General features: G+C 46.2%; 1 protein-coding gene and 1 non-coding gene across 3 annotated transcripts in view; one reads left to right on the top strand and one right to left on the bottom strand.

Annotated features, from left to right (window-relative positions):
* The window catches only part of LOC122174719 (uncharacterized), a 28,591-nt gene extending 27,720 nt beyond the window's left edge, over window positions 1-871 (bottom strand). Inside the window, exon 1 of the transcript XR_010598731.1 lies at window positions 614-871. This is a non-coding gene — a transcript (uncharacterized LOC122174719). The remainder of the gene's footprint in view (window positions 1-613) is intronic.
* Window positions 50-27,943, top strand: FAM217A (family with sequence similarity 217 member A). 2 transcript variants are annotated; one of them, XM_005305985.4, is made up of 8 exons: window positions 50-257; window positions 343-448; window positions 1,562-1,646; window positions 1,737-1,762; window positions 3,734-3,805; window positions 3,923-4,002; window positions 19,634-21,254; window positions 27,469-27,943. In XM_005305985.4, the coding sequence occupies exons 1-7, from the start codon at window positions 196-198 to the stop codon at window positions 20,853-20,855; spliced, it is 1,653 nt and encodes a 550-aa protein (XP_005306042.1). In that variant the 5' UTR covers window positions 50-195; the 3' UTR covers window positions 20,856-21,254; window positions 27,469-27,943. The 2 variants fall into 2 exon arrangements, with proteins under 2 accessions (XP_005306042.1, XP_065440970.1); XM_065584898.1 differs by lacking the exon at window positions 1,737-1,762 and having other exon boundaries at window positions 139-257.

The raw sequence follows: 27,943 nt of genomic DNA, 5'->3' as shown, positions 1-27,943 counted from the left end.
CTCCAGGGGGGAGGAGAAACGAAGGGAGATGGGGCGCTCCTCCCCCCCATTGGGTGACAGGCCTATGTGGGGCCGGGGCAGCGGCTGGGCCCCGGCCCGTTCCCATAGTGATTCCCTGTGACGCGGGGCGGGGCCGGGGACGCTGCAGCGCGGGGGTGGCCGAAGCGGAGGCGGCGACGGCGGGAGGAGGGTCCGATGCACCGGGCCGGGAGCGGGGCCGGAGCTGCCGCGACACAGACACCCGGGGGCTTCCGAGGGTAGGTGGGGGGGAGCGGGCCGCTCCAGCCCCAGGCCCGGCCGGCGGCTGCCCCCCTCTCACGCCCCTGCGCTCTCTCCCCCCAGGTTTGGCAGGAGGAGCTGGCGCTGCAGCGCTGTGGACAGAGGGGATTTCACAGGCGGCATCTATGGCACCAGCCTCCCGCTCACCAGCCTCTCCGACTCCCGCCAGGTACAGGCGCCCCGCCTCGCTGCTGCAGGAGCAGAGCGGAGCCATCGCCCCCACGTGTGCTTGGCCTGGGCGGGTCCGGGGGGGGCGGGCAGCAGCTGGTTGTTTGTCTTTGTAAATACAACTTAAACCACTGCCGTCGAGGGCACCAAACGTGAGTCTACGTGCCTTAGAGCTGAGAGTCCGGGGCTGTGGTGCCAGTTCCCTACTTGCTCGCTCCCTTTCCGTGGTTGTTACTGCTTGTGATCCCCTTCTTCACCTCGCTGCTTCTGCTCCGGCTCCTGAGTCTGCAGACGTGACAGCCACCAGCTTTGACCCCCACTCAAGGTTAAAACGCGCCCCTACGAAACGGAAAGCATGAGTGGCTACAGGCTGTCACAACGAGGGTCAGGCTCTGCAGCTGGGGTTATAAGACACTCAGCGCTTCTGTGGATTAGGTGCAGAGGAGGACACACACATTACCAAACAGTGGGTTCCACAAACACAAGGTCATAACTTTATGCACACAAGTAGTCTTACTGAAAAAGCCAGTGGTAATTCTCATGCCTGCAGTTACTTATGCACAACCCTAAAGCCCCAATCCCGTAATGAACCCTATACAGACAGACCCACCCTTCCATCTGGAGCCCCAGTCAAATTAATAGGACTTTGCAAAGGAAAAAAGGTCTGCCCACATGAAGCCCTGTGCAGGATCAGGACTGTGATTTGTAAATTGCTTTGGGATACTTTGATATTAAAGGCATGATATGAATGCACAATATTATTATTTTCAATGTATTTCTTATTCTGGCACACACCTAGATCTTATATATCACTTTTCATCAGTAGATCTCACAGCACTTTATTTCAGAGGTCAATATTATCCCATTTTATAGATGGGGAAACCGAGGCACAGAGAGGTGACGTGACTTGCCCAAGGTCTCCCAGCAGGCCAAGTGGCAATGTACCTTTACTTCATATAATTTCTCTATCCCACAGCTATTCCTGTTAACATCTCTCTCCATTCTCCATTTCCTCGCTCCAGTTCATAAAGTTATTAAACATAAATTGTCATAGTTACCATATATTTTTAGTTTCTGTGTTTTTGCACTCACTAAAACTCAAATATTGTTATAGAATATACATACCAGTGATTTGGAACATGATGTCCACCTTCCTGAAAATAAATACTGTCTGTCGGGAGACGAGACTGGCACAGGAGGTAAGGAATCCCAGCCATTCACAATTCTGTATGGAGAAAATTTTTCTAGTGGACTTTTGTAAGCACAAACCAACTGTTGATCTTTTACAGGTGTTCTTTCAAGCAAGTTGCACAAGGTAAGAGCAGAATAAATATCAGTCTTTTGACAGTAATTGAAATCAAATTTATCTGGAATTAACTTCATAGGTTTTGGACCTAAATGCTGGTTTTTAAAATCCATCAAACTAATTAGACACTTATGTTGAAAAGGACTAACCCACTATTGTACGACTTAAAAAGCCATAAATGAAATTATGGCTCCGCTAGGAAAAAATTGTTTCTTTTAAAATAATTTTCAAATAAAGATATGGATAGGAAACTGCTTTAGTGAACAGCTTTCTCATATTAATTGGCCAATCACTTATTCATATTCTTTAAGAGTTATAGTTGCCCTCTTTGATTTGCATGAGGTTAAACTGTAAGATGTACAGTACTTAGTTTTAAAAAGTGAAAACTCATTTCAGTGCACTTTACACCTGACCAACTAGGAAGACTGTTTTGATTGCAGAATCTAAACCTGCAAAATATAGATTTTTGAGCAAATACAGCAATCTATGCTATCTTTGTTACATATTTGTATCTTCTATTCCATTCAAGGGGAGTTACATTATGCAGGCGAGAACAGACCCCTTTTTTATTGTTGAACATTATTTTCCTTTCTATTAGATACAATGATGAAATATCCATTTGGTGGCTGTTCAGCAGCCTATGTGAAATTAATTTGGCAAGTTCCCATGTTGTGTATGTGTGCTCTTAATTAAACACACATGCACACAGATATACTCAAACACAAAAAAACTCATTACCATAATTAGCAACTATAATGGCAGCAAGGATAGTTGAAGCAAACCTGGAAGGCCCTGGGAAGCATTCCAGTTGGGTCCCTTAATACAGCAAAAGTTATTGTCACATTCATAGAATATCAGGGTTGGAAGGGACCTCAGAAGGTCATCTAGTCCAACCCCCTACTCTGAGCAGGACTAATCCCCAGACAGATTTTTTTCCCCAGAACCCTAAATGGCCCCCTTAAGGATTGAGCTCACAACCATGGGTTTAGCAGGCCAATGCTCAAACCACTGAGCTATCCCTCCCCCCAATATTCTGTTACTTTGTTCTGAATTAGAGCAATAAGTCAATATTAGCCTCAGAGTTCTGCAGAATTCAGCAGTAAGGTCTCAGGGAGTGAATTCTTCCATCTGAATAAAGCCTTTCCTATCTTCTTGTTTGTCCCAGTATGACAGAAAGCAACAGGACCCACTCTGCTTTTGCTCTCATCTCCATCTTGGGGCCAGGTTCACAGATGATGGGACACGGGTTAGGACATCATCTCTGTACCATCAGCCCAACCTGGTAGCAGAATGAGGCTCTCAATAGAAAGTTGACTAACTCATTCATTCTCATGGATTGAGTTCAGCAGCACTGCTGATTTTCTGCCTAAGGAGGGTAGCCTGATGCATCTAAAACAGCTTTCAGGAGTTACAGCTCAGTAGGCCATGTTTACCACAGCAGAAATCTTTCTGCTGCTCCAGGTGCACATGTTGCTGTTCCTCCATGTGCTCTAACAGTACATTCTAATAAGAATTGAGTGTCTGAAGCCCGGGGACACAGCCAATCCATGACTTTCTCTGTCTGCAGGTTTCACAACTTGTCTGAACTGGTAGTCTCAACAGAGAGGTCAAAAATTGAATGAGCATGGAGACTACTAATATGGAGTAATATTAGCCCTGCCACCTATAGAGAAGTGATTCCTCCTGGACAACGTTACTATGTAAAGAAGCCTGCCCATGTGCTGTACTTTTTTTGTGAGATTCCAGGCCTCTCAAGTCATCACTTTTTATGAGCACTAAATTTACACAACAATTTAAATGTTTTATTGAAAGCTAAATTCAGCCCTAAATTACACACTTGGAACTTCACTGAAGCGAATGGAGTTGCATGGTTTTAACTGAGGACAATTTTTGGACAAAAGATCCAAGATAAATAAGTGATCATGCCTGAAAAGTGTCTTCACACATAGTAAATATTGTAGTTGCTCTTCTGTTTTACAGGATGCTTACACAACAGCAGTGGAACAACTGGCAGATCTTAGGTTGTCAAAAAATAGGACTAGAAGAACACAGGTGGGATTTGTTTGTCAAATAACTTTAATTATACCATTTATTTCATTTTGCATTCTTGGTGCTTATTCTAAAATATATCAATAGTATTTTTATAGATATTCTTTCTGCTTATTGCAGCTCAGTCAAAATAATAGCAAGGAAGGGATGTTTTGTTCCTGGAGATATACACACGATCAAAGCAATACTACTGTGAACAGGTAAAAAAATAAAATTATTTTTAACATCTTTAAATCCAGTTAAACTGAAGAGTTTTGTTAAAAGGCTTCCAATCATTCTGAACAAGCAAGAGAATTGCACCTAAGACATGCATTTAACGCTCCGTGAAGTTATATACTGATGGTTTATTGTCAGCTTATATATTTTCTAACAGAGTAGAGTTCAAAGGAGTTTAATGAATTAATGCATAGGTATTTTAATTAAAAGTGAGGTAACAGAGTTATGAATTCTGATGTTCTGGTAAATGTCTTTAATCTCTTCTGGAGCACAACTATTTTGCACTATGGTTAAACCCAAAGGATATTAATTTGCCATCTTGGTATGCAATTGATTGACTCTTTTTTTTCCAATAAATCCTTCATACACTCTGTCAGTCTTCAGTTTTCACTGTTAATGGAATAGCACCAAATATATATAGCAGTAGTTCAGCCTTTTTCATACTGGAACCCTCCTCCCCCCACTTCCTGTCTAGCTGATGAGGGCCCTTCATTCTCCTCTTTTAGCAATCAGTGAAGAGCAGGGAGAACAGCACACATGCTGCACTTCAGCCAATCACTGTTCAAGCTTTCTGATTGGCTGAGCCCAGGGCAGGGAGCCAATCAAAAGCAAGCAGCAACCCTACCCGGCAACAAGCTACCCTGATGCCTTGAAGCCAATCAGAAGTGACTACTTCCTTCTCCATACCAGTATAATGCAACCAGGAAGTGATTTCAAGCGAATTTTATGCAAATCAAATGTCATACGAGCAAAACAAGTATAGGGGCGAAATGGGCAGTCAATTGAAAAGCGTTGTAAGTGGCATCCGACGACTCCCTATATATTTACCTTTACGTTTGGGGTTCCATTGAACTTTTAATTGTTAAACCATGCAAACTCTTGTGGCCTTTTTAATTAATTATAAAAAGTAAGTAAGTTCTGCAACACTAAATAAACCAGACACCATAACACCAATAAAACAGACAGCTTTTGTTCAAGTAGTGTCCCTATGGGTGCTCCACTTCAGGTGCGCATGTGCCCCATGCACCTTTGATCAGAGATTTTAGGTAGCAGTGCCAGTTCGGCCCATGCATGCTCTCTACTCTGCCTTGTGCTCTGTGCTGTGGCTATATAGAGCTGTGGCAGTGAACAACCCTCAGTTCCTTCTCAACCGCTTTGGCCTGAGATGGAGTCCAAATTGAGCTTAGTTCAATTGCAGTTTTTCCCATAGTTTTACTTATCTTAGTTATTGTTAGTTCTAGTTAAAAAAATGGTTGTAAGGACCTTTGTCCTTTCAATTTTTCCCTGAGGGGAACTTTAGATTGCTGGGTGGATATGCCTGGCTCTCCAAGTTTTAAACATTGCCTTCTCTGCCAGGAGGCTATCCTAGTGAGCAACAGCAGTCCTGGTATGGTCCGTTACACTTTAGGGGGTGGGGAATAGCGGCGTGCATGTGATTCCCCAAGGAAATTTTTGCCTGGTCTTAAAATCAACACCTAGAAAGAACCAGGAAATTAAATTGTGTTTCCTTATGATGGGAGAGCTCCCTCCATCCAGCTTCTCACTCAGGCTAGGGACTGTCTTCCCTCCCTGTACATCGGTCTCCTGAGTAAGTTGACTGCCTCTATCACTTCAGTGCAACACTCCCCTAGAACTTCTAAGCGGAAGACTCAAGAATCCTCTCAATAGGACTCTAGGAAAGGGAGTCTGAGTTCCTCCACCTACACCATGTGGACCCCCTTCATTGGCCATACTGGGATCCATGGGCAGCATACCGCCAACAATTCTCTAGGACCCTTAGCATCACTTGTTGCCATGATAAGGGTAGACAGTCCCTCCCCTCCTCTCTCTCAAAAAGGTCTGATCCAGAAGAAGATATGTTTGAGAAATAGGAGATGAGAGTGAACAAGGAAGTCATCCTGCCAACCAACCTCTCTTCTTCATCCCCAATGAAGCAGTTATGCCTGCCTCACCATCCCTGGTTGATGACTTCAAACAGTTCCAGGGGTTCATTGAAAGGACAGCGAACTCCTTACAAATTCCACTTGAGGAGACTAAGGAGTCACAACATAAACTGCTTGATATATTGTACGCAGCGTCATCTGCCTGACTTGCACTATCTATTAATGAGGTTCTTCTGTATCCTGCAAAAGTAATCTGGCATACCCTAGAAACAATATTGCCCACCTGTAAATGGGCTGATAGGAAATATTATGTTCCATCTAAAGATTCAGAGGTTCTGTTTTCTCATCCCTCTCCCAACTCCCTAGTTGTCAAGGCTGTACATGAATGTGTAAGGCAGCACTATGCTAAATCATTACCATACAACAAAATTCAGAAGTATCTCAAATTTATTTGGTTGCAAATCATATTTTTTTACATCTCTGCAGTTTAGTATTGCTAACTATCAGGTGTGGATGGTGAAATATAGTTCACTTTGTTTATTGAGCATCTACCACCACAGCAGAGGGGCTAGTTCCAGGCAATCATTACAGAGGGTCAGCTTCTTGCCAGAACATCTGTGCAGACCTCTCTGGATGCCACTGACACAGCTATTCGCTCTGTTTCTATGGCGGTGGTCATCAGAAGGGCCTTCTGGCTTCAGCTCTCAGGATTTCTGAGGAAGGTCCAGAATACAGTTAAAGACCTTCCCTTCAATGGCTTAAATTTGTTTGTGAAGAATACAGACAAGTCTCTGCATACATTAAAAGATTCCTGGGCCACTTTGTGGTCTCTGGGAATTTACACACCTGACCATACATTTAATAAGTCCCAGACAGCACAGAAATCTTGTCCTGCTCAATTCCCCAGCCCCCAGAGATCTTATGAATCCATTAAAAAAGATGCAGAGGTTCCAGATAAAGAGACTGTCTGCTACACGAACATTGATCTCACAAGCCTCATCTTCAAAACAGCAATTTTGGTGGATGGTCGAGGTTCTGAGTTACCTTCACCCTTCTCCTTACCAGCTGCAACTGTTCGCATGCCTTCCTCCCTTTCTCTCTACAGACAAGTGATTTGTGGAGATCGTATGAGCAGGATGTTCCATCCACTTTACTTCCCTCACTCCTTCCCACCCCTTTTCCCTATCCTTCTTCAGGGACCGATTTCATAAGTACCTATCGCTTCTCGGCTCTCTGTGAGCTGAGAGGTGAAAACATTATCTAAAGCAGGAAATAGACTTCCTCCTGAACATAGGTGCTACAGAAGCAGTTACTGTAAAACACAGAGGAAAGGGGTTTTATTCTAGGTACTTCCCGGTTCTGAAAAAGAACGGCAGGTGGGGACCGATTCTAAGTCTAAGGCTCCTCCACAGGTTTGTGAAGATACAGAAGTTCATATTGGTAACACTTGCAGCAATACCACCATCATTGGCCCTAAAGGACTGGTTCTTGGCCCTCAACTTACAAGATGCATATTTCCATATAGCGATTCGTCCCTTCCACAGAAGTTTCTTATGTTGCACTCTAGGCAAAAAACACTTTCAATACAGAGTGCTTCCATTTGGTCTCTCTCTTCTGCTCCCAGAGTGTTTTTGAAGGTTTTGTCAGTGGTAGTGGCTTACCTTCGCAGAGAAGGAATCCTACTATTCCAATAGCTTGACGATTGGCTGCAAAAGGGACGTTCCTACGGCGAGACCTCAGTGGCTACTCAGAAGACCATAGATTTCAGGCCATGTCTACACTAACACTTTTGTTGGCAAAACTTATGTTGCTCAGGAGTGTGAAAAAAACACCTCCCATAGCGACATAAATTATGCTAGCATAAGTCTTACTGTGCACAGCACTATATTGGCAGGAGAGCTTCTCCCATCAACATAGCTACTGCCGCTCATTGGGGTTGGTTTAATTACGTTGACAGGAGAGCTCTCTCCTGTTAGCATAAAGTGGCTACACGGGAGATCTTACAATGGTGCAGCTGCATCGGTACAGCTGTGCCACTGTAAGCTCTCTAGTGTAGACATAGCTTCAGCCTGAGACTGCAATTAAAAATTCAGAAGTCCACATTGGCCTCAGTGCAAAGATGAAAGTTCATAGGAACTTGCTTCAACGCAGTAGCTGCCAAAATGTACTTTCCAATACACAGGTTTACAACCCTATCAAATTTAGTCACTACTGTTCAAATCAGCCCCCAGACATAAGTCAAAAACTGTCTCCAGTTGTTGGGGCATTTGGCAGCTGGGACTTTTGTGGTAAACCATGTCAGGTTGCACGTGCGCTGCCTCCACAGGTGGCTCAGAAATAGTTATCTGCCAAGCAAACGCAGCTTGAACAAATTACTCTGGGTTCCTACGGTCGTGAAAAAGTCCCTCAACTCAGAGGCAACATGTAGGGTGGGGCACGTGGGGTCACATCCCCCCCCCCCCAGATTTCTGCGAGTGCCAAGCTGCCCTTGCAGGGCTTGCTCTGGTTTGCCTGTTGGGGGGAGGGGGGACTCAGTCCTTCTCATGCTGCACCTCCTGCGCGGCACGTTTCTGTCTCACTTGGCCCCTCTCCCCGGCAGCTGAGCCTGGGTAGGGAGCGGAGGGGGCAGGACGGAGCCGCTTTTCCTGCTGGGTGAGAGTGGTAGCTCTGAATCAATGCTTCTGTGCAGTGTGGTGGCTGTCTACCAGAGCCCAGCTGGGTAAGTGGCAGAGGCCTGCCTTCTCTGCTCTCTGCTCCCTGCCAGGCTGCCTGGTAGAAGAGAGGGCTCTGGCTATGCCCCTCCGCCCCCCAGCATGGTTCTGGCTCACTCAGCCCCATTCCCCAGCCACCAGGCCTGGGCAGGGAGCAGAGGAGGCAGGCCGCCACCACCTCCCCAGCCTGGCTCCCACAGGCAGCCACAGGAGCTGATGAGATTGGCTGCCCTGGACCAGAAGGTCCCTCCCAGAGGCAACATGTGGGGGCTGTCACAGCCCTGCCCCCAACCTTTAAATTGTGGGCCCCCCCAGTATCATCAGGTACAGATAGTCTCTGCCTAAACTGGTGGAAAGAACATTTGCACAGGAGTCCCCTTCACTCAACCATCTCTAACAACAGTAATAATAGATACCTCCCTGTTGGGATGAGGAGCACATCTCTACACTCACGTTGCTCAAGGCAGGTGATTGTCTCACAAGAACACTCTACACATGAACTTACTGGAACTCATGGTGGTCAGGAATGCATGTCTCCATTTTATGCCATTGATTGAGGCAAATATGCAAAGATCATGACATGATAGGTCACGCATGTTTTATATCACTTGTCAAGGGGGAGTGAGATCACTGTCCCTCTGCAGCAAAGCAATGAGACTCTGGAGTTGGTGATACGAAATCATATCAGCATCTCAGCAAGCTTACCTTCTGGGCATTCAGAACATTACCGCAGATACCCTCAGCAGATGTTTCTCTGAGGATCACAAGTGGGAGATAGATCCCATTATATTCCACTGCATATTTCAGTGTTGGGGAGTCCTGCAGATAGACCTCTGTCATGGCCAGATACAAGAGAGCCCCCGGTTCTGCTCGAGATGCACCACTCCTTGGGAAATACCTTTTTCCTTCATTGGACGTCGGGTCTGATATATGCATTTCCTCCAACTCCTCCGATATCCAGGGTGCTGATCAAGATAAGGGAAGACAAGGCCAGGGTTATTCTGGTGGTTCTGATGTGCCAAGACAGATGTGGTTTCCTTACCTCATCCAGTTAGTGCTTCTTTTGTAAACCCCACCTGAATTAGGCGGATGTGGTATTACATACACTTGATGTCAGAATGGCATTAACCTTTACTGGGGCAGGAATAAACCATTTAGAAAATCTCTCGGATAGTTTCTCTATTGCAGACAGATCTAATGGATCTTCAGTTCCCAAGGAAAGACTCTCTCCATGAATATCTGGCTGTATTACCTTTTGTTATCAATCTCATAATCTCCAACATTCTTCTGTACATTCAGCAAGAGTTCTTTCTACTTTAGTGGCCTTTCTAAAGAATGTTCCCATTGCTGAAATATGTAGAGCCATACACACCTTTTCTGAATATCATGACTCAGCTTCTGGTGCTGTGTCTGGCACTACTGTACTGTCTTCAGTTTTGGATTAGATGCTGAAGGCCCCTCCCCTTCCTGAGAGGATACTACTCAGTACTCACCTGAAGTGGAGCACCTCTAGGGACGCTACTTGAAGAAGGAGAAGTTGCTCACCCTGTGCAGTAACTGTAATTATTTGCATTGCGTTCCCTTATGGGAGCTCCATTACACGCCCTCCTTCCCCTCTTCTTCAGATTTCTCTGCTACAAAGTTTTGCTATAGAGAAGGAACTGAGGGTGGTTTGCCTATATAGTTCTATGTAGCCACAGTGCACAGCATGAGGTGGAGTATAGCACTTGCACAGGCTGAATGGGTACTGCTACCTAAAATATCCCATTGCAGTGCACCTGAGGTGGAGCACTGATAGGGTGACCCATCTCAAAGAACTACAGTTACTGCACAGGGTGAGTAACCCCTCTTTATACCTTTTAATTTACTTGGGCCAAATTCAACAATGCTTTAAATTTGTACAACTTGCATTGACTTCAGAGGTAATCTTGGCTTCTTACACCCAGAATTAATATGGCTCATTTTCCTTTTGGTCTTTAAGAACTCTGCTTTCCTATTTTCCCTGTTTTTTAGCATAAGTTTGTTGTGATTCTCCTGAGACCTCTTCTACTTCATTCCCCAAGAACTCAGTCTCTGGTCTTGGTACTCAGGTTCCTTTATCTTGCATACAGCAAAACTACGCTGAGTTGATCAGACTCAGCACAGGGGGCAGGTATAGGGTGTACCACACATCCAAAGTTCCACAGAAAACTTTACCTTATGTGCATTTTTACTAACACTAATAACACATGCATTCTTAACTATACATTGCATCATACACTTCATGATTGGCTTGGTTATTTTTCAGGAACCAATCCCTATCCAGCATGCTCTGTACATGTGCTGGTCATATATAACCTGATCTTTACATTCCAAGTTTTATCTTGTCTGTTGCCCCTAGTACCAGGGTGTTCCTGCTTGTGTTAGCTAGCACAGATATCTTGACTCCAGTATACTGCTTGCTAAGCCCCTATTTATAGCTTAATCTTCCATTCACCTGCTCACTAAGACTCATAGACTTTAAGGTCAGAAGGGACCATTATGATCATCTGGTCTGACCCCCTGCATGCTGCAGGCCACAAAACCCTTCCCTGGACTCTGCCGTTGAAGTCCCCAATCCTGTGTTTTAGTGACTTCAATCGGCAGAGACCCTCCTGCTAGTGATCCCTGCCCCATGCTGCGGAGGAAGGCGAAAAACCTCCAGAGGCTCAGCCAATTTACCCTGGAGGAAAATTCCTTCCCGACCCCAAATATGGCGATCAGTAAGACCCCGAGCATGTAGGCAAGAGTCTCTAGTCTGACCCCTGTTGGCCATTATACTATTTACGTACCATTGCTTGGTTTTCCTTGGCTACTATGTTTTGCCATTAAACCATTCCCTCCATAAACTTATCTAACTTAATCTTAAAACTAGACAGGTCCGTCGCCCCCACCGTTTCCCTCGGAAGGCCGTTCCAATATTTCACCCCTCTGACGGTCAGAAACCTTCGTCTAATTTCAAGCCTGAACTTCCCCACGGCCAGTTTATATCCATTCGTTCTCGTGTCCACATTAGTACTAAGCTGGAATAGTTCCTCTCCCTCCCTTGTATTTATCCCTCTGATATATTTAAAGATAGCAATCATATCCCTCCTCAGCCTTTGCTTTGTCAGACTAAACAACCCAAGCTCCTCTAGTCTCCTTTCATACGACAGGTTTTCCATTCCTCTGATCATCCTAGTCGCCCTTCTCTGCACCCGTTCCAGTTTGAGTTCATCTTTTTTAAACATGGGAGACCAGAACTGCACACAGTACTCCAAATGAGGTCTCACCAGCGCCTTATACAACGGAAGCAGGACCTCCTTATCCCTACTAGATATCCCTCGCCTAATGCATCCCAAGACCGCATTGGCTTTTTTTTTTTACCGCCACGTCACATTGTCGACTCATAGTCATCCTGTGGTCTACAAGGACCCCTAGGTCCTTCTCCTCTTCCGTTACTTCTAACCAATGCGTCCCCAGCTTGTAACTAAAATTCTTGTTAGTTATCCCCAAGTGCATCACCTTACACTTTTCACTATTAAATTTCATCCTATTTCTGATACTCCAATTCACAAGCTCATTCAAGTCTCCCTGCAGAATATCCCTATCCTCCTCCGAATTTGCAACGCCTCCCACCTTCGTATCATCCGCAAACTTTATCAGCCCACTCCTGCAATCGGTTCCGAGGTCAGTTATAAATAGATTAAATAAAATGGGTCCCAGAACCGAACCTTGAGGCACTCCACTAGTAACCTCCCTCCAACCTGACAGTTCACCCTTTAATACGACCCGCTGCATTCTCCCCATTAACCAATTCCTTATCCACCTCTGGATTTTCATATCGAGCCCCATGTTTTCCAGTTTAACCAATAATTCCTCATGGGGTACAGTATCAAACGCTTTACTGAAATCCAGGTATATTAGGTCCACCGCATTTCCCTTATCTAATAAGTCCGTTACTTTCTCAAAGAAGGAGATCAGATTCGTTTGGCACGATCTGCCCTTCATAAAACCATGTTGTAATTTATCGCAATTGCCATTAACCTCAAGGTCCTCAACTAGTTTCTCTTTCAGAATTTTCTCCAGCACCTTGCACACTACAGATGTTAAACTAACAGGCCTGTAGTTACCCGGATCGCTTTTTTTCCCTTTCTTGAAAATAGGAACCACATTAGCTATTCTCCAGTCTAACGGGACCACCCCCGAGTTTACAGATTCATTAAATATTATCGCTAATGGGCCTGCTATTTCCCGCGCCAATTCCTTCAATATTCTCGGATGAAGATCGTCCGGTCCTCCCGACTTAGTCCCATTAAGGTGTTCAAGTTTTTTTTCTACCTCGGATACTGTAATCCCCCATCCTGTATGCCCCTCTGTAATGGTGCTAGTATCCCTAATACCTTCATTGGCCTCATTAAACACCGATGCAAAATATTCATTGAGATATTGCGCCATGCCTAGATTATCTTTAATCTCCTCTCCGGCCATAAGAATGGCCATAGTGGGTCAGACCAATGGTCCATCTAGCCCAGTATCCTGTCTTCCGACAGTGGCCAATGCCAGGTGCTTCAGAGAGAATGAACAGAACAAGCAATCATCGAGTGATCCGTCCCCTGTTGTCGACTCTCAGCTTCTGGCAGTCAGGCTATGGACATCCAGAGCATGGAGTTGCATCCCTGACCGTATTTACTAATAGCCATTGATGGACCTATCCTCCATGAACTTATCTAATTCTTTTTTGAACCTCATTATAGTTTTGACCTTCACAATCTCCCCTGACAAGAAGTTCTACAGATTGACTGTATTGTGTGAAGAAGTACTTTCTTATGTTTGTTTTAAACCTGCTGCCTACTAATTTCATTGGGAGATCCCGGGTTCTTAGTATTATGTGAAAGGGTCAATAATACTTCCTTATTCACTTTCTCCACACCATTCATCATTTTATAGACCTCTATCTTATCCTCTATTAGTCATCTGTTTTCCAAGCTGAAACCTCCCAGTCTTTTTACTCTCTCCTAATATGGAAGCTGTTCCATACTCTTAATCATTTTTGTTGCCCTTCTCTGTACCTTTTCCAATCCTAATTTTTTTTTGAGATTGGGTGACCAGATCTGCACTCAGTATTCAACATGTGGGTATACCATGGATTTATATACACCTCTACCTCGATATAACGCTGTCCTCGGGAGCCAAAAAATCTTACCGTGTTATAGGTGAAACCGCGTTATATTGAACTTGCTTTGATCCACCGGAGTGCGCAGCCCCGCCCCCCTGAAGCACTGCTTTACCACGTTATATCCGAATTTGTGTTATGTTGGGTCACGTTATATCGAGGTAGCGGTGTATTTGCATTATGGTATTTACTGTTTTATTATCTATCCCTTTCCTCGTGGTTCCTAACAGTCTATTAGCTTTTTTTACTGCTGCTGCACATTGAGCGGATGTTTTCAGAGAACTATCCACAATGACTCCAAGATCTTTCTTGAACAGCAACAGCTAATTTAGATCCCATCATTATGAAATGACGTCCGTCTTATGTCAAGTAACTTACGCCCAGATAGGCCTACAAAATCAAGTTTGAGTGACATTGATTTTTTTTTTTGGTATTTAATATTTGAGCACCAAAAGGAAACATGCTATTTAAACTGTTCGTACTGTACTATAGGCTCTGATCCTCCAAGATTTAAGCATATGTGTAATCTTACTCTCTGAGACTACTCGGGTAAATAAAAGTGACACATTCTTAAGTCTTTGCAGGATCAGGGCCTAATATTGTACAAGGAAAAGCAGCAGAAGCAATTGTCCTACAGGCACCAACTGACTCAGAGAAAACAGTTTCTTATAGAATCTTCTTACATTAAAATATGTCTAAAATTATATTAAAATACTAGATATAACTCAGGTCCTGTCCACAGTATGGTTGAAAGCGTGGTAGTAATAACCAGAGGTGGATTTTTTTTTTTGTAACATAGGTTCAGTAATAGTGCAGACAGGACATAACATCTCTGAATCCACCTTTTTCAGAAGGATTTTTTCCCACCTGGTGCATAGTTGACCAGATGTATTCTGGGACTTTCCCTCCCTCCCCCTTCTTCTGAAGCAGAGATCGGCAACCTTTGGCACACAGCCCACCAGGGTAGAGCACCCTGGCGGGCCGGGCAGGTTTGTTGACTTGCCGCGTCTGCAGGTTTGGCTGATCGTGGCTCCCACTGGCCACGGTTTGCCGTCCCAGGCCACTGGGGGATGCAGGAAGTGGCGTGGGCCGAGGGATGTGCTGGCCGCTGCTTCCTGCCGTCCCCATCCCTGTTCTGAAGCATCGATGGTTGCCACAGCTGGAGCCAGAACAGTGGAAGGGTGGACCAGTGCTCTAAAGTGGTACAGATAATCCTCTCTCAGATGCTTTGTTGGTGTGTCTAGCTCAGATGCACAGGATCAAACTGATCACTAGATCTGAGGTGAAGAAGAAATTTTCCTCAAGGCCTCATTGGCAAGGTCCTTGGGGGTTTTTCACCTTCCTCTGCAGGATGAGGCATGGTTCACCTGCTGGGGTCATCTGGGCATATCATATAATCAATACTCTGCCATTGCATTGAGTATTGGTGGCACCTTGATTCCACCGGGTCTCTGCCTATGTAACACAACTGTTTAGTCTCAATAATTGAAATGTTTTAGTCTTACCCATTTATTGGGCTCAGTAATTTGTATCTGAGTGAAATTTAAAGGTCTATGGTATACAGGAGGTCAGACAAGAATCTGATCTAATGGTCCCTTCTTACCTTAAACTCTATGCTCATGGTAGATTCCTACTAGAGTATATGGTGAAAGCTTATCAGTGTACTGTTATTAGACTGATCTATTCCCCAATTTCTGGGGCAGGGAATGAGGCTGCAGTAATCTGACATCGTGAACACCTGGAAGAGTAAAGAGAACGAGACAAAGCTCCTGATACGTTTCTCAGTAGGTTCAGTAATTAACCAGCATTGCTCTGTCATCACAGTCTAGTGTGTAGCAAATAAACTGTCTGCTGAATTACTGGCAGATCTTTATTTTCCTCTTCTGCAGTACTAATGAGGGCTAAAAGAATATTTTTTTAGTTATTTTCCAGTAATGTTTTGCTGACCTCAGGTCCCCCAACAAGTACTGTAATTGCTATTCAAATATTTGCTGTATTTGCACAATTACCTAGAAAATATTTTAACAGCCATTATCTTCATTTGGTAAAATCTAATAGAGCATGCATGGCCTTTAGCAAGTTAGTGTGAAATTTTATTCAGACTAATCCACCCACAAGCGGGAAAGAAGGAATGCTGCTGTGTATAGGAAGAACCTGAAAGCTCTGTTGCTTCTGTATGTGCCTTCTCTCTTTTTCATTTGCCTCTTTTAGCTGCAGAAAATGCCTTTGCCACTTATTTCCCTCTCCTTCTTCCTCCACTTCCTTCCCATTTAATAAATCCTGAGAATCCCTCCCCCACTTCTGGGCTCCATGGAAAGCATTAGATCAAGGACACAGAGAGATGTTGTCCCCTGGGCAGTGCTGCTCTGTACTCTGCCAATGAATAGATGGCACCTAGTAATGAGTATTGTCAGGTCTTCTCAAAGATCACATATTAATAGAGAGAGAATTTCACTAACACTTTTCTTCGTAGATCATTCCAGGAACAGCTACTGCAATTGCTTCCATAAAAAGTAATATGAGGGAGGTATTTAATTTGAATGTAACTGTCTAATGAAATGTAGTAGCTGCAAACAAGGAGACCCATCACCAGATGCTTCACAGACAAACTGCAGTTCATGGAACAGAATGTGAGGCACACTGGCTTACACAGTGCATTACAAAAGGGAAGTAATATTCTATTTCCATTGCAGCTAGTGAGCCAAATTCTGAGACAACTTACACTCTTGTCCAACTCCCTTGAATGGCATTGGATGTAAAAAGAACGAGGAGTACTTGTGGCACATTAGAGACTAACACATTTATTTGGGCATAAGCTTTTGTGGGCTACAGCCCACTTCATCAGGTGTAAATCAGCTTAAAATTTGCCTTAAAATCTCTTGCTGCTTTTAGAATTCTTTCCAATTGAATACCAGTATATTTACCCTGGCTGGTATGTACCTTCATTCTTAACTTGCCAAGCTTTCCTCATAGGTATTTTGTAGCTCCTCTCTAAATATATAGGCTCTTCCTGAACATTTGAATTAAGGAGCTTGAGGCTAAAACTAGTCATAAAACCAGGCCAGACTTCTATTTCCTTAATGCCTGAGACACCTTATACAGTAAATTTCTCATGGTTACTGACTTTTCAAGTGTCTCAAACTTCTTTTCTTGGAGCACTTCGTTTTGAGGAGTTTGTGTCACTAATAAGGATAAACTTATTTTTCATCTTTTCCTCCATTTACTTTTAGCTCTGCTGTGTAGCAGATTCAGTTTCTCAGACATAGTTCCCACTCATTCATCCGAGTTAGCAAGAGGCATAGTAATCATGTACCAAAGTGTTTCTTCCAGAATATATATCAGCTGTTTTGGGCAAAAGGCTTCAATGCACCCTTTAATGCTCCCCAGAATTATGGTCTGCACTGTTAACTTTTAGATTTTTTACCTATGAGTTAGTCAGGGTGATGGGTCCTATGTAATGGTAGTACAGTCTAGATGTACATTTTTTTTTCTTGTTTGTCATCTTCCCCTTTCTACTTTCCCCTCCCAGTGCAGTGTGTTTGACAGCAAATCTGAGTGGTTTTCCATGCTGGTATCAAACTATGTGCCCCTTCCACTTAAAGTGACATTGTACTTTTCCCTTTACATTTTAATGAAAACGGAGCAGTTTCAGTGCTCAGATAATCCTTTTGTCTATAAACAGGGTCCTCTGGTTCATCCTACTCATAACTTCTTTATTGTGAGTCTTACACTCACATGACTGCATGTGTAATTAGACAGGCTTGTGAGATGTGGAAATAGGGATGGTGTAACACTTTGAAAACAGATAATTTCTCTCTCATGAGTTCTCCATTGAGTCTTGACTGATCCAATTAACAAAACATAACCCATTACTTCCAGTTCTTTGCATTATAAAGCACTTACATATCTCACCCCTCAGAATATTGAAATATCATTTGCTAAACCAATTTTTTCTAAAATATATGATCACCGTCTAGCAGTGATATGCTAGAAAAGACTTGTAGGAACCCTTTAAATTCTGTTGCAAAATTATGAGGAAGATTAGGGATGGTGTCTGTGCTAGAGTTGGGTTTCATTCCCTCTTTGAATAATGGTAAACATTTCTTTCCCAGAGAAGACTTGGGCTGAAACTCAGAAACATTTGTTTGCCTTTAGAATGAACCTGACTTGCACTGTGTCTCATGTAGTTAATTAAAAAAAAAAATATCCAGGAGAGGAAACCCCAGATGCTAAAAAGTCACTCACACCATTGCAATTTTCACAAATGAAAGACTGCTGTATTATCAGTAGGCTCAGGGTGTGTATATACGAACAGTTAAAACCAGTGCACTTAATTGACATTTGATTTGTCCATTGGTAGTGCCTTTCTCCTTGCTTATAGTTACAAGATCACATTTTTGTTTAAATAAGAAAACATCCGCATCTGAATCTGAACTTGCTGGAATGTTAGAACATTCCCAAAGGGATTCAGCCGCATTAGCAATAGGTCTAAGCTGCAGATCAGCATCATATTTTTTCTAAAGTTTCATATGAAGGAGTTTCATGTTTAGGTACCTTGTGTCCAACACTTGGAATTTTTCACAGCTCAAAAAAGCACTGTATAATTTTTGAGATACCCTTAAGAAAGCTGTGGTAAGTATATATTGGTGGGTATTGTTATCTTGCAATAACTATACAACCAATGTTGCAGTTAAACTAATATAGAAAAAATGTGCCACCTCAAGGCCAGGGATAGATATGAGTGTTTTACACTATTATATATGTCTAATGGCTATTCCATTTTCCTACATAGTTAATACAGTATAATTTTCACTCCCTAGTTATGATTGGCACTCTAAATATCTTAGATCATATTTAACTCATTATCTTGTAAACTGTTTTGAGATAGATACATTAAATAAAAAAGGTGCTCTATGACATTAGATTTTCTGTATAGCTGACATTTGTTGACAGAACTAAAGACCACTAATTGTGACTGATAAACATAATTTTTTGCGTGTGTTCTGATGAGAACCTTACTATATTTTTGTTAGTGTATAGTTTTTTCAGTTTTACAGCTGATCTGAAAAACAAACTGTGCACTAAGTTGTAATTCTACACTAACAATAGTAGTGCAAAGTTTCTCCCCCTCACACTCCTAGGAACACAAGCTGGTAACCCTTCCCTTTAATGCATGCTTGCTTGGGTCTTGAAAAATTTAGAAGAGAGCTGTTCTTTTGAGGTCAGTTTCAATACTTGGATCTGAATGTATGATGCTGGTAGGGCTTTTGGGTCAAACATTCCCCTTAGATGTACACACTAAAGAATCCGAAGTAACAGTCTTGTAAAATTAATATTAATTTCCATAACAATACAGCAAAGCGACAGGTGACTGGTTGAATATTTGGCCTTAAAGTCCATCTGGAAGAAGAAGAGTAGAAGGGCTGTGACTCAGGAAGGGAGAACAACATGAAGATGCACTTTTGATATTTTAATGAATGGAGAATAGCTTTATGCCAAGAACAGTAGGACTATTTACATGAGCAAGGCAAGCAGGAGTTGTCTCTTGGTATGCAGAAAGCATTAAGTCCCATCTGAATGAGTATTTCCCTAAAAAGTGGTTGCTGTATGATTGAGCTAAAGCTATAATTTAGCTTTTCAATATAAATTGAACAGAGTCATTATTCTCCTTGTAATATGTAACATGAACAGCTGCCCCCCTTAAAATATAGGGTAAATCCTGGCCCCATTGCAGTCAATCAGTATGCCCATTGACTTCAATAGGGTCAGAATGGCTCCCATAAATGCATTTTATCCTACCAACTCCCCGAGTAAAACTACACTATATTTTCTTTTTTTTTCCCTCCAGAGACTCCAATAAGCCTCTAGTGGAAACTCTTTCCAGCTCACAGGATAATTCTTTAAACTTCTTTACTGTTAATCCCACATTGATGGGGGCCCGTCTGAACAGCTATCACACACTGTCTTACCGGGGACCTCAGCAGCTGCCATTAGGAATCTACTGGACAAATGGAGATGGGGATTTTTTCAAGGCCAGAAATGAAACCACAGTTTCTAACTCCTATCCTGCTACAGAAAGTAGTAGTGATGACACTGTCTGTGTCCCCCAATGGAATTTGAAGTTGCGAAACAGTAGTGTTGAGAACAGTTTTTTAACAGAGGAAGGTGATGTATCTGAGAGTGAAAAAGTGAACGATGTTTTGCTTAGTTATTTCAAATATATGGATCTGAACTTAAGACCAGAAACTATAGAAAACATTGAAAAAGCTTCCTCCAAGCACCAAAATGAAGTGTTTCCATACCCTGATTTTCTCCCGCCACCTTTCAATAACCTGGACTTACAAAAGTTGGCCTTATCAAAATGGGATGACTGGAAGGAAGTCTTTAATCCACCACCGGAAAGCTCTGTTGTGAAATTAATATCTCGTCTGTTGGAAATTGAACGGATGCAGCACTTGACTATATTAAAAGAGAAGACAAGAGTCCTGACAGTATCTTCCAATCTGATGCTTGGCAATCGACCCAGTTCCACAAAATCCATGCATCAGTCGAAGCAGTCAAGACTATCTGACCCTTTATGTCTTCAGACACCTTTTAATCGAGACTGTCAAGAGAAAAATAAATCCAACCATTCTGGCTGCTGCACGCAGGAGTGGAACAGCTCAAAATGCACTTGGGAGTACTGTCAGAATTGCAAATGGAGTGCTGGAACATCCTCCCTTAGAAGTTCATCCACAAAGCAGCTTAGAGCATCTTGTGATGCCTTTAAAAGCTCTAAACCCCCCATCATTTTAAACTCTAACATGCTCTTGCGGAGGTCTTCCTCATGCTGTGTGGCGGCACCAAGAACTCAATCAACTGTTAAATTGACTTCCCCAAAGCTACTGCCACCAAGTACAGCTATATCCAGTCCTTTCCCTGATAAGGACAGTTTAAAATATAAACAGCCAAGGACCAAAAAGAAACTCTACAGAAAAAACGTAGTAACGAGTAAGACTTTTCACTGCCAGAAGTTAAAATCTGTATCTGCTATGCCAAAGCAGAAGTACACTCACACTGACAAACAGTAATTTTTTGAATTCATACTTCTCATTATGAGTGAGTCCTGCTAAGCAATCTTATTTGAGCTTGATTTTTGTCAAGTTAAAGTATTTTTAATGGTATGAGACAGAAGTGATATGAAATAGCACTTGTGACAATTGAATCCACTTGTATTGTAGAAAAATCAAGTTTCATCCCTCTGCCTGCTGACATCCTTTATAGACCATTTGTGTAACTTTTAAAAGAATTGGATCAATATAAGCATACCAGCAGATCATCCCGTTCCAGAGTGCAACTATATATTTTTTAAATGTTTACAAAAGTAATATCAATAAATATAGTTATATTACACTAGCACCCAGAAAATCCCACTCAGCATCAGTGCTCCCCCATGCGCTAGGTGCTGTACTAATACATGGGAAAAGACGGTTACTCACCGTTGTAACTGTTGTTCTTCGAGATGTGTTGCTCATATCCATTCCATTAGGTGTGTGCGCGCCGCGTGCACGATCGTCGGAAGATTTTTACCCTAGCAACCCGGCGGGTCGGCTGTGGAGCCCCCTAGAGTGGCGCCTTCATGGCGCTGAATATATACCCCAGCCGACCCGGCGCCCCCTCAGTTCCTTCTTGCCGGCTACTCCGACAGTGGGGACGGGGGGCGGGTTTGGAATGGATATGAGCAACACATCTCGAAGAACAACAGTTACAACGGTGAGTAACCGTCTTTTCTTCTTCGAGTGCTTGCTCATATCCATTCCATTAGGTGACTCCCAAGCCCAACTTAGGTGGTGGGGTCGGAGTGAGACATTGCTGTGTGCAAAACCGCTGATCCGAAGGCAGCATCGTCCCTGGACTGCTGCACTAGTGCATAGTGAGCTGTAAACGTGTGGACTGATGACCAAACCGCCGCTCTACAGATGTCCTGGATCGGAACTTGCGCCAGGAAAGCAGTCGAGGAAGCTTGGGCCCTCGTGGAGTGAGCGGTGAGGTGCGGTGCTGAGACACCTGCCAGGTCATAGCAAGTCCGGATGCAAGACGTAATCCAGGAGGATAGGCGTTGTGAGGAGACCGGTGAGCCTTTCATTCGGTCGGCCACTGCAACGAAGAGTTGCGTCGTCTTTCTAAAGTGCCTTGTGCGGTCAATATAGAAGGCCAGGGCCCTGCGTACGTCCAGAGAATGCAAACGTTGATCCTGGCGAGTAGCATGTGGTTTAGGATGAAAGACCGGGAGAAATATATCCTAGTTGATATGAAAAGGAGAAACCACCTTAGGGAGAAAGGCAGGATGTGGACGAAGCTGCACTTTATCCTTATGGAAAACCGTGTAAGGGGGCTCGGATGTAAGCGCCCTGAGTTCAGAAACGCGCCTTGCTGAGGTGATGGCTACGAGGAAGGCTGTCTTCCAGGATAGGTACAGAAGTGAACAGGTGGCCAGTGGCTCGAATGGAGGACCTGTGAGCTTGGAGAGAACCAGGTTGAGGTCCCACGTCTGAACGGGCTGACGTTGTTGTGGGTACGTCCGGTCTAAGCCCTTGAGGAATCTAACGACCATCGGGTTAGAGAATACCGAGGATGCGAGTTCCCCTGGGTGAAAGGCCGATATAGCGGCCAGGTGAACTCTAATTGAAGATATCGCCAACCCTTGCTGTTTTAGGGAGAGGAGATATTCCAAAATGAGAGGAATAGGTGCCTGCAACGGGGACGTGGCTCGTTGTTCGCACCAACAGGAGAACCGCTTCCACTTGGCCAAGTATGTGGTCCGTGTTGAGGGCTTCCTACTGCTCAGCAGAATCTGTTGGACAGAGTGCGAGCACTGCTGCTCTGCCTGGGTGAACCATGGAGCAGCCACGCCGTGAGGTGGAGTGATTGCAGGTCGGGGTGACGCAGGCGGCCGTGGTCCTGAGAGATGAGGTCCGGGCATAATGGAAGCGGGATCGGTGTCTGAACCGAAAGCTCCAACAGCGTGGTGTACCAATGTTGTCTCGGCCACGCTGGGGCGATCAGAATCACCTGTGCCTGGTCTCTGCGCAATTTGAGCAGTACCTTGTGGACCAGAGGAAACGGAGGGAAGGCATAAAACAGGTGGTCCTTCCAGGGAAGGAGAAACGCGTCCGAGAGGGAGCCCGGAGCTCGACCTTGCAGGGAGCAGAACACGTGGCACTTCCTGTTGTCTCGAGATGCAAACAGGTCTATCTGGGGAAACCCCCACTTCTGGAAAACGGAATGTATGATGTCCGGACGGATAGACCACTCGTGTGTTTGAAAGGACCTGCTGAGTCGGTCCGCCAGAGTGTTCTGGACTCCAGGGAGGAACGATGCCGTGAGATGGATTGAGTGGGCGATGCAGAAGTCCCACAGGCGAATGGCCTCTTGGCATAGCATTGACGAACGTGCTCCTCCTTGCTTGTTGATGTAAAACATGGCGGTGGTGTTGTCGATGAGAACTAACACACAGCGGCCACGTAGGAGATTGAGAAATGCCTAGCACGCCAGGCGCACCGCCATCAGTTCCCGAACATTGATGTGCAGGGCTATCTGGGGTGCAGTCCACAGGCCCTGGGTATGGTGTTCGTTGAGATGGGCGCCCCAACCCAGGGATGAAGCGTCTGTGACCAGGTGTAGAGAGGGTTGTGGGGCGTGAAACGGCATCCCCTCGGAAACCACCTTGTGGTCTAGCCACCATGTGAGGGAGGTCAGGACCGAGTTCGGGACCGTGACCACCATGTTCAGGCTGTCCCGATGTGGGCGGTATCTTGATGACACCCAGGTCTGGAGTGGGCGAAGCCGAAGTCTGGCATGCCTGGTTACGTACGTGCAGGAAGCCATGTGACCCAGCAGGGTGAGGCACGACCTCACCGTGGTAGTTGGGAAGGCCTTGAGTCCTTGAATGAGGCTCGTGATGGTGCAAAAGCGATTGTCTGGCAGGATGGCTTGTGCACGTCTGGAGTCTAGAACCGCGCCGATGAATTCTATTCTCTGGGTAGGTTCTAGAGTGGATTTGTCCTTGTTGAGTAGGATACCCAACTTGTTGAATGTGTGCACTATTATGTGGACGTGATCTCGAACTTGTTCTTTGGTGCGACCGCGTACCAGCCAGTCGTCTAGGTACGGGAACACCTGTATCCCTTGCCGACGAAGGTACGCTGCCACGACAGCCATACATTTCGTGAACACCCTTGGGGCCGAGGATAGGCCAAAGGGAAGGACTGCAAATTGGTAGTGCACCTTGCTTACCACGAACCGCAGGAAGTGAAAGTATGCATCTTTCATGTCGAGGGCGGCGAACCAGTCTCCAGGATCGAGGGAAGGGATAATGGCCCCCAAAGAGACCATGCGGAACTTCAACTTTACTACGAATTTGTTGAGTCCGCGCAAGTCCAAGATGGGTCGCAGACCTCCTTGGGACTTGGGAATGAGGAAGTAACGGGAATAGAATCCCCTGCCCCTTAACTCCACTGGAACCTCCTCTATGGCCCCCATAGCAAGGAGCGTGGAAACTTCCTGTATAAGAAGTTGCTCGTGAGAAGGGTCCCTGAAGAGGGACGGGGAAGGGGGGGAGGAGGGGGGGATTGAAGAAAACTGGATAGCATATCCCCTGTCCACCGTGCGAAGGACCCAACGGTCCGAAGTTATAAGGGACCAGGTCCGGTGGAAATGGGAAAGGCGATCCCGAAAGGATGGGGCTGGATCCTGTGGGATGACTGGGGCGCCGTCCTCGACCGCACCTTCAAAAGTTCTGCCTGGGGCCTGAAGGTGGTCTAGGTGGCCCCTGGTTCTGACCAGGTTGAGGGCCGGTCCACCTTCTTCTACCACCTCGCCCTCGCCTCCGGGTCGAGTCCTGTCTCTGACGAGGCGGGGGGGGGTAGAAGCGCTGAGGCTGCGGTCTAAATGGCCTGCGCTGAGGGCCCACAACATGCATCCCCAAGGAACGCATGATCGTCCTGGAGTCCTTGAGGCTCTGCAGGCGAGAGTCCGTCTTTTCTGAAAACAGCCCTTGTCCTTCAAAGGGCAGATCCTGCAGGGTTTGCTGCAGTTCCTGAGGCAGACCCGAAACCTGGAGCCAGGAGATCCTCCGCATAGCGATACCTGAGGCCAGGGTTCTCGCAGCAGAGTCCGCTATGTCTAAGGAGGCCTGTAAGGAGGTCCGAGCCACCTTCTTACCCTCCTCCACCAGGGCTCCAAACTCCTCCCTGGACTCTTGGGGAACCAACTCCTTGAACTTCCCCATAGAGTTCCAGGAGTTAAAGCTATAGCGGCTCAAGAGCGCCTGTTGATTAGCCGCTCTAAGTTGCAACCCTCCGGCTGAGTAAACTTTACGGCCGAATAAATCGAGGCGCTTAGCCTCCTTCGATTTGGGCGCTGCGGCCTGCTGACCGTGGCGCTCCCTTGCGTTCACTGATGCCACCACCAGTGAACACGGCTGGGGGTGGGTATACAAGTACCCGTAGTCTTTAGACGGAACAAAGTATTTCCTTTCCACCCCTCTCGCTGTGGGTGGGATAGAGGCAGGAGTCTGCCATATCGTAGATACATTGGCTTGTATCGTGCGGATCAGGGGTAACGCCACCCTCGATGGGGCATCCGCTCCGAGGATATTCACGATGGGGTCGTGCACCTCCACTATCTCCTCCGCCTGCAGGTCCATATTACGGGCCATCCGACGCAGAAGATCTTGGTGAGCCCGAAGATCTATTGGAGGTGGACCTGTGCACGATGTGCCCGCCACTGCCTCATCCGGAGAGGAAGAGGAAGATGCCTCCGGTGGGACAGGATCCAAGGGAGGGTCCTGGGCTCCCTGCTCCTGGGCCGGAGCATCACCTGCGCTTGAGTCCAGGGCGTCAGGTGGTGCGGACACGGAAGCCTCCGTGCCCCCTGGCGGAGGCCGAGAGATGGTGGACTCCGGGGCCCTTCTAACAGAGTGACCGGAGCGAGAGGTCGAAGCAACTGGAGCCCCTTGCGCCTGATGGTACGCCCACGGGGTCCAAAACGACCAGTGAGAAGGGCCATGAGAATGGTCCTCTGTTATGTTCTGCCAATGGCCCAAGCCCTGTTCCTCGGCTTGCCCTTGAGGGGGGTATGCCGATCTCGAGAGGTCCTCCGAGGAGCGAGACCCCGATCTCGATGGCCATGGCGGTGCCGAGAGCGTCGCGACGATTCCCGTGGGCTGCGGTGCCGCACGGTGCCGGTCCGGAGATGATCTATCTCCACGCGGTGCCGGCGATCGGTGCCGGGACCACGACCGGTGCCGATGACCTCGTCGGTACCGGGAGTCGGATCTGGACCTCGACGAGGACCTGGAGTATGCCCGGTACCGGGAGCGGCCTCTCGACGTCGAGCGGCGACCGTAGCGGTGCCGAGAACTACGTCTCGACGTTGATCGGTGCCGACGATCATAGCGGTGCCGAGACGTAGAGCGGTGCCACGAAGAAGATCTTGGCCGCGAGTACGACCGGTGCCGAGGTGATATTCGGTGCCGGGACTGCGAGCGGCGTGGGGACCTGCTTCGGGACCTGGATCGGTGCCGAGGTTCCAGCCCTTGCGATGGAGGGCGCATCAAGGCAGGTTTCCCCCTCGACTGGACCGGGCGAGGCAACGGTGCCGTCGGTGCCGGTGGTTGAGGCGGTGCCGGCTCCGTGAGAGCTATTAAGTCTCTCGCCGCCGCGAAGGTCTCTGGCGTCGACGGGAGGCACTGTATCACCGCCTGCCTCGGTGGAGACGCCGTCTGCACCGGACTCAACGGCCTCGGCGCCGGAGTCGACGGTGCTGGAGGCACCTGTTTCCGGTGCTCCACCGGCGTACGCGGCTCTACCCCCGGCACTGGGGGAGCCAGCGTCTTCGGCACGGAGGTCCCCGTCTTATGGGCTTTCTTATGCCCTGGGGATAATGACCGGCGCCGAGGCACTTGCTGTGCTTTCGGTGCCGATGAGGTCCGGTGCCGGGAAGGCTCATCTGACGCCACTCGCGTGGTCGTCATGGCCGGTGCCGCCGGGGCACTGCGCACCGAGGCGCTAGGTGCCGGGGCCTGACTTGTAGATGGAGCGTCCGGACTAAGTGCCGCCTCCATCAGGAGTTGCCGGAGCCGAAAGTCCCGCTCCTTCTTGGTCCTTGGTCTGAAGGCCTTACAGATCTTGCACTTATCTGTTTGATGGGACTCTCCCAGGCACTTCAGACAGGAATCGTGCGGGTCGCTCGTGGGCATAGGCTTAGCGCAGGAGGCGCACAGCTTGAAGCCGGGAGCTTTGGGCATGAGCCCGGCCCCGCGGCCGGGGGAGAAAGGGGGAGACGACCCCCTTAATCCCCTGAACTATTATAACAACTAGACAACTCTTAAAACTATTGAACTATTTAGCTATAAACACTAGGACTATAACTATAACTATAACTGCGAATAACGAACTAAGCTAGGGAGAGTGGAGAACAGCTAAGCAGCGCTCCACAGTTCCAACGACCGTCAGGGGCGGTAAGAAGGAACTGAGGGGGCGCCGGGTCGGCTGGGGTATATATTCAGCGCCATGAAGGCGCCACTCTAGGGGGCTCCACAGCCGACCCGCCGGGTTGCTAGGGTAAAAATCTTCCGACGATCGTGCACGCGGCGCGCACACACCTAATGGAATGGATATGAGCAAGCACTCGAAGAAGAAGATACGTGTCAGCCATAGAGAATTCACAATCTAAGTGCAATATGAAGGGTGGGACGGGAGATCGAAAAATACAATTTCCATACATGTGTCATTTTTTTCTGATGCATAGATTAAAGACCAATGGTCTGATTAGACACATGGGAAAATACTGAAGCAAAATGAATGTAGTGCATTTCTATCAATATGTAATCCCTCTTTTCCTCAAACAAGGAAATTAAACGGAACAGCTAAATTGATGAAGTTTGCTGTACATGCCTAGAAATCAAGAAATTCAGAATTATGGTTCCTATTGCAACCATAGTTGTCCTTGTGTATGAGACACCTCCCCCCCACAAAACCTATGTTATCTGATACTCTGGTGGCGCAGATTGGAAATTCTGTAGCAGTTCCATTTAAAATTCTATTTTAATTGAAGACCATACACTATTCCCAATGTTACTTATTCAAATATTAAATGTGATGTTATACTACCCTAA

Source organism: Chrysemys picta, chromosome 2 (genome assembly GCF_011386835.1).
Source record: "Chrysemys picta bellii isolate R12L10 chromosome 2, ASM1138683v2, whole genome shotgun sequence".
Taxonomy (NCBI): Eukaryota; Metazoa; Chordata; order Testudines; family Emydidae; genus Chrysemys; species Chrysemys picta.
This window is presented reverse-complemented; position numbering and strand designations above follow the sequence as displayed.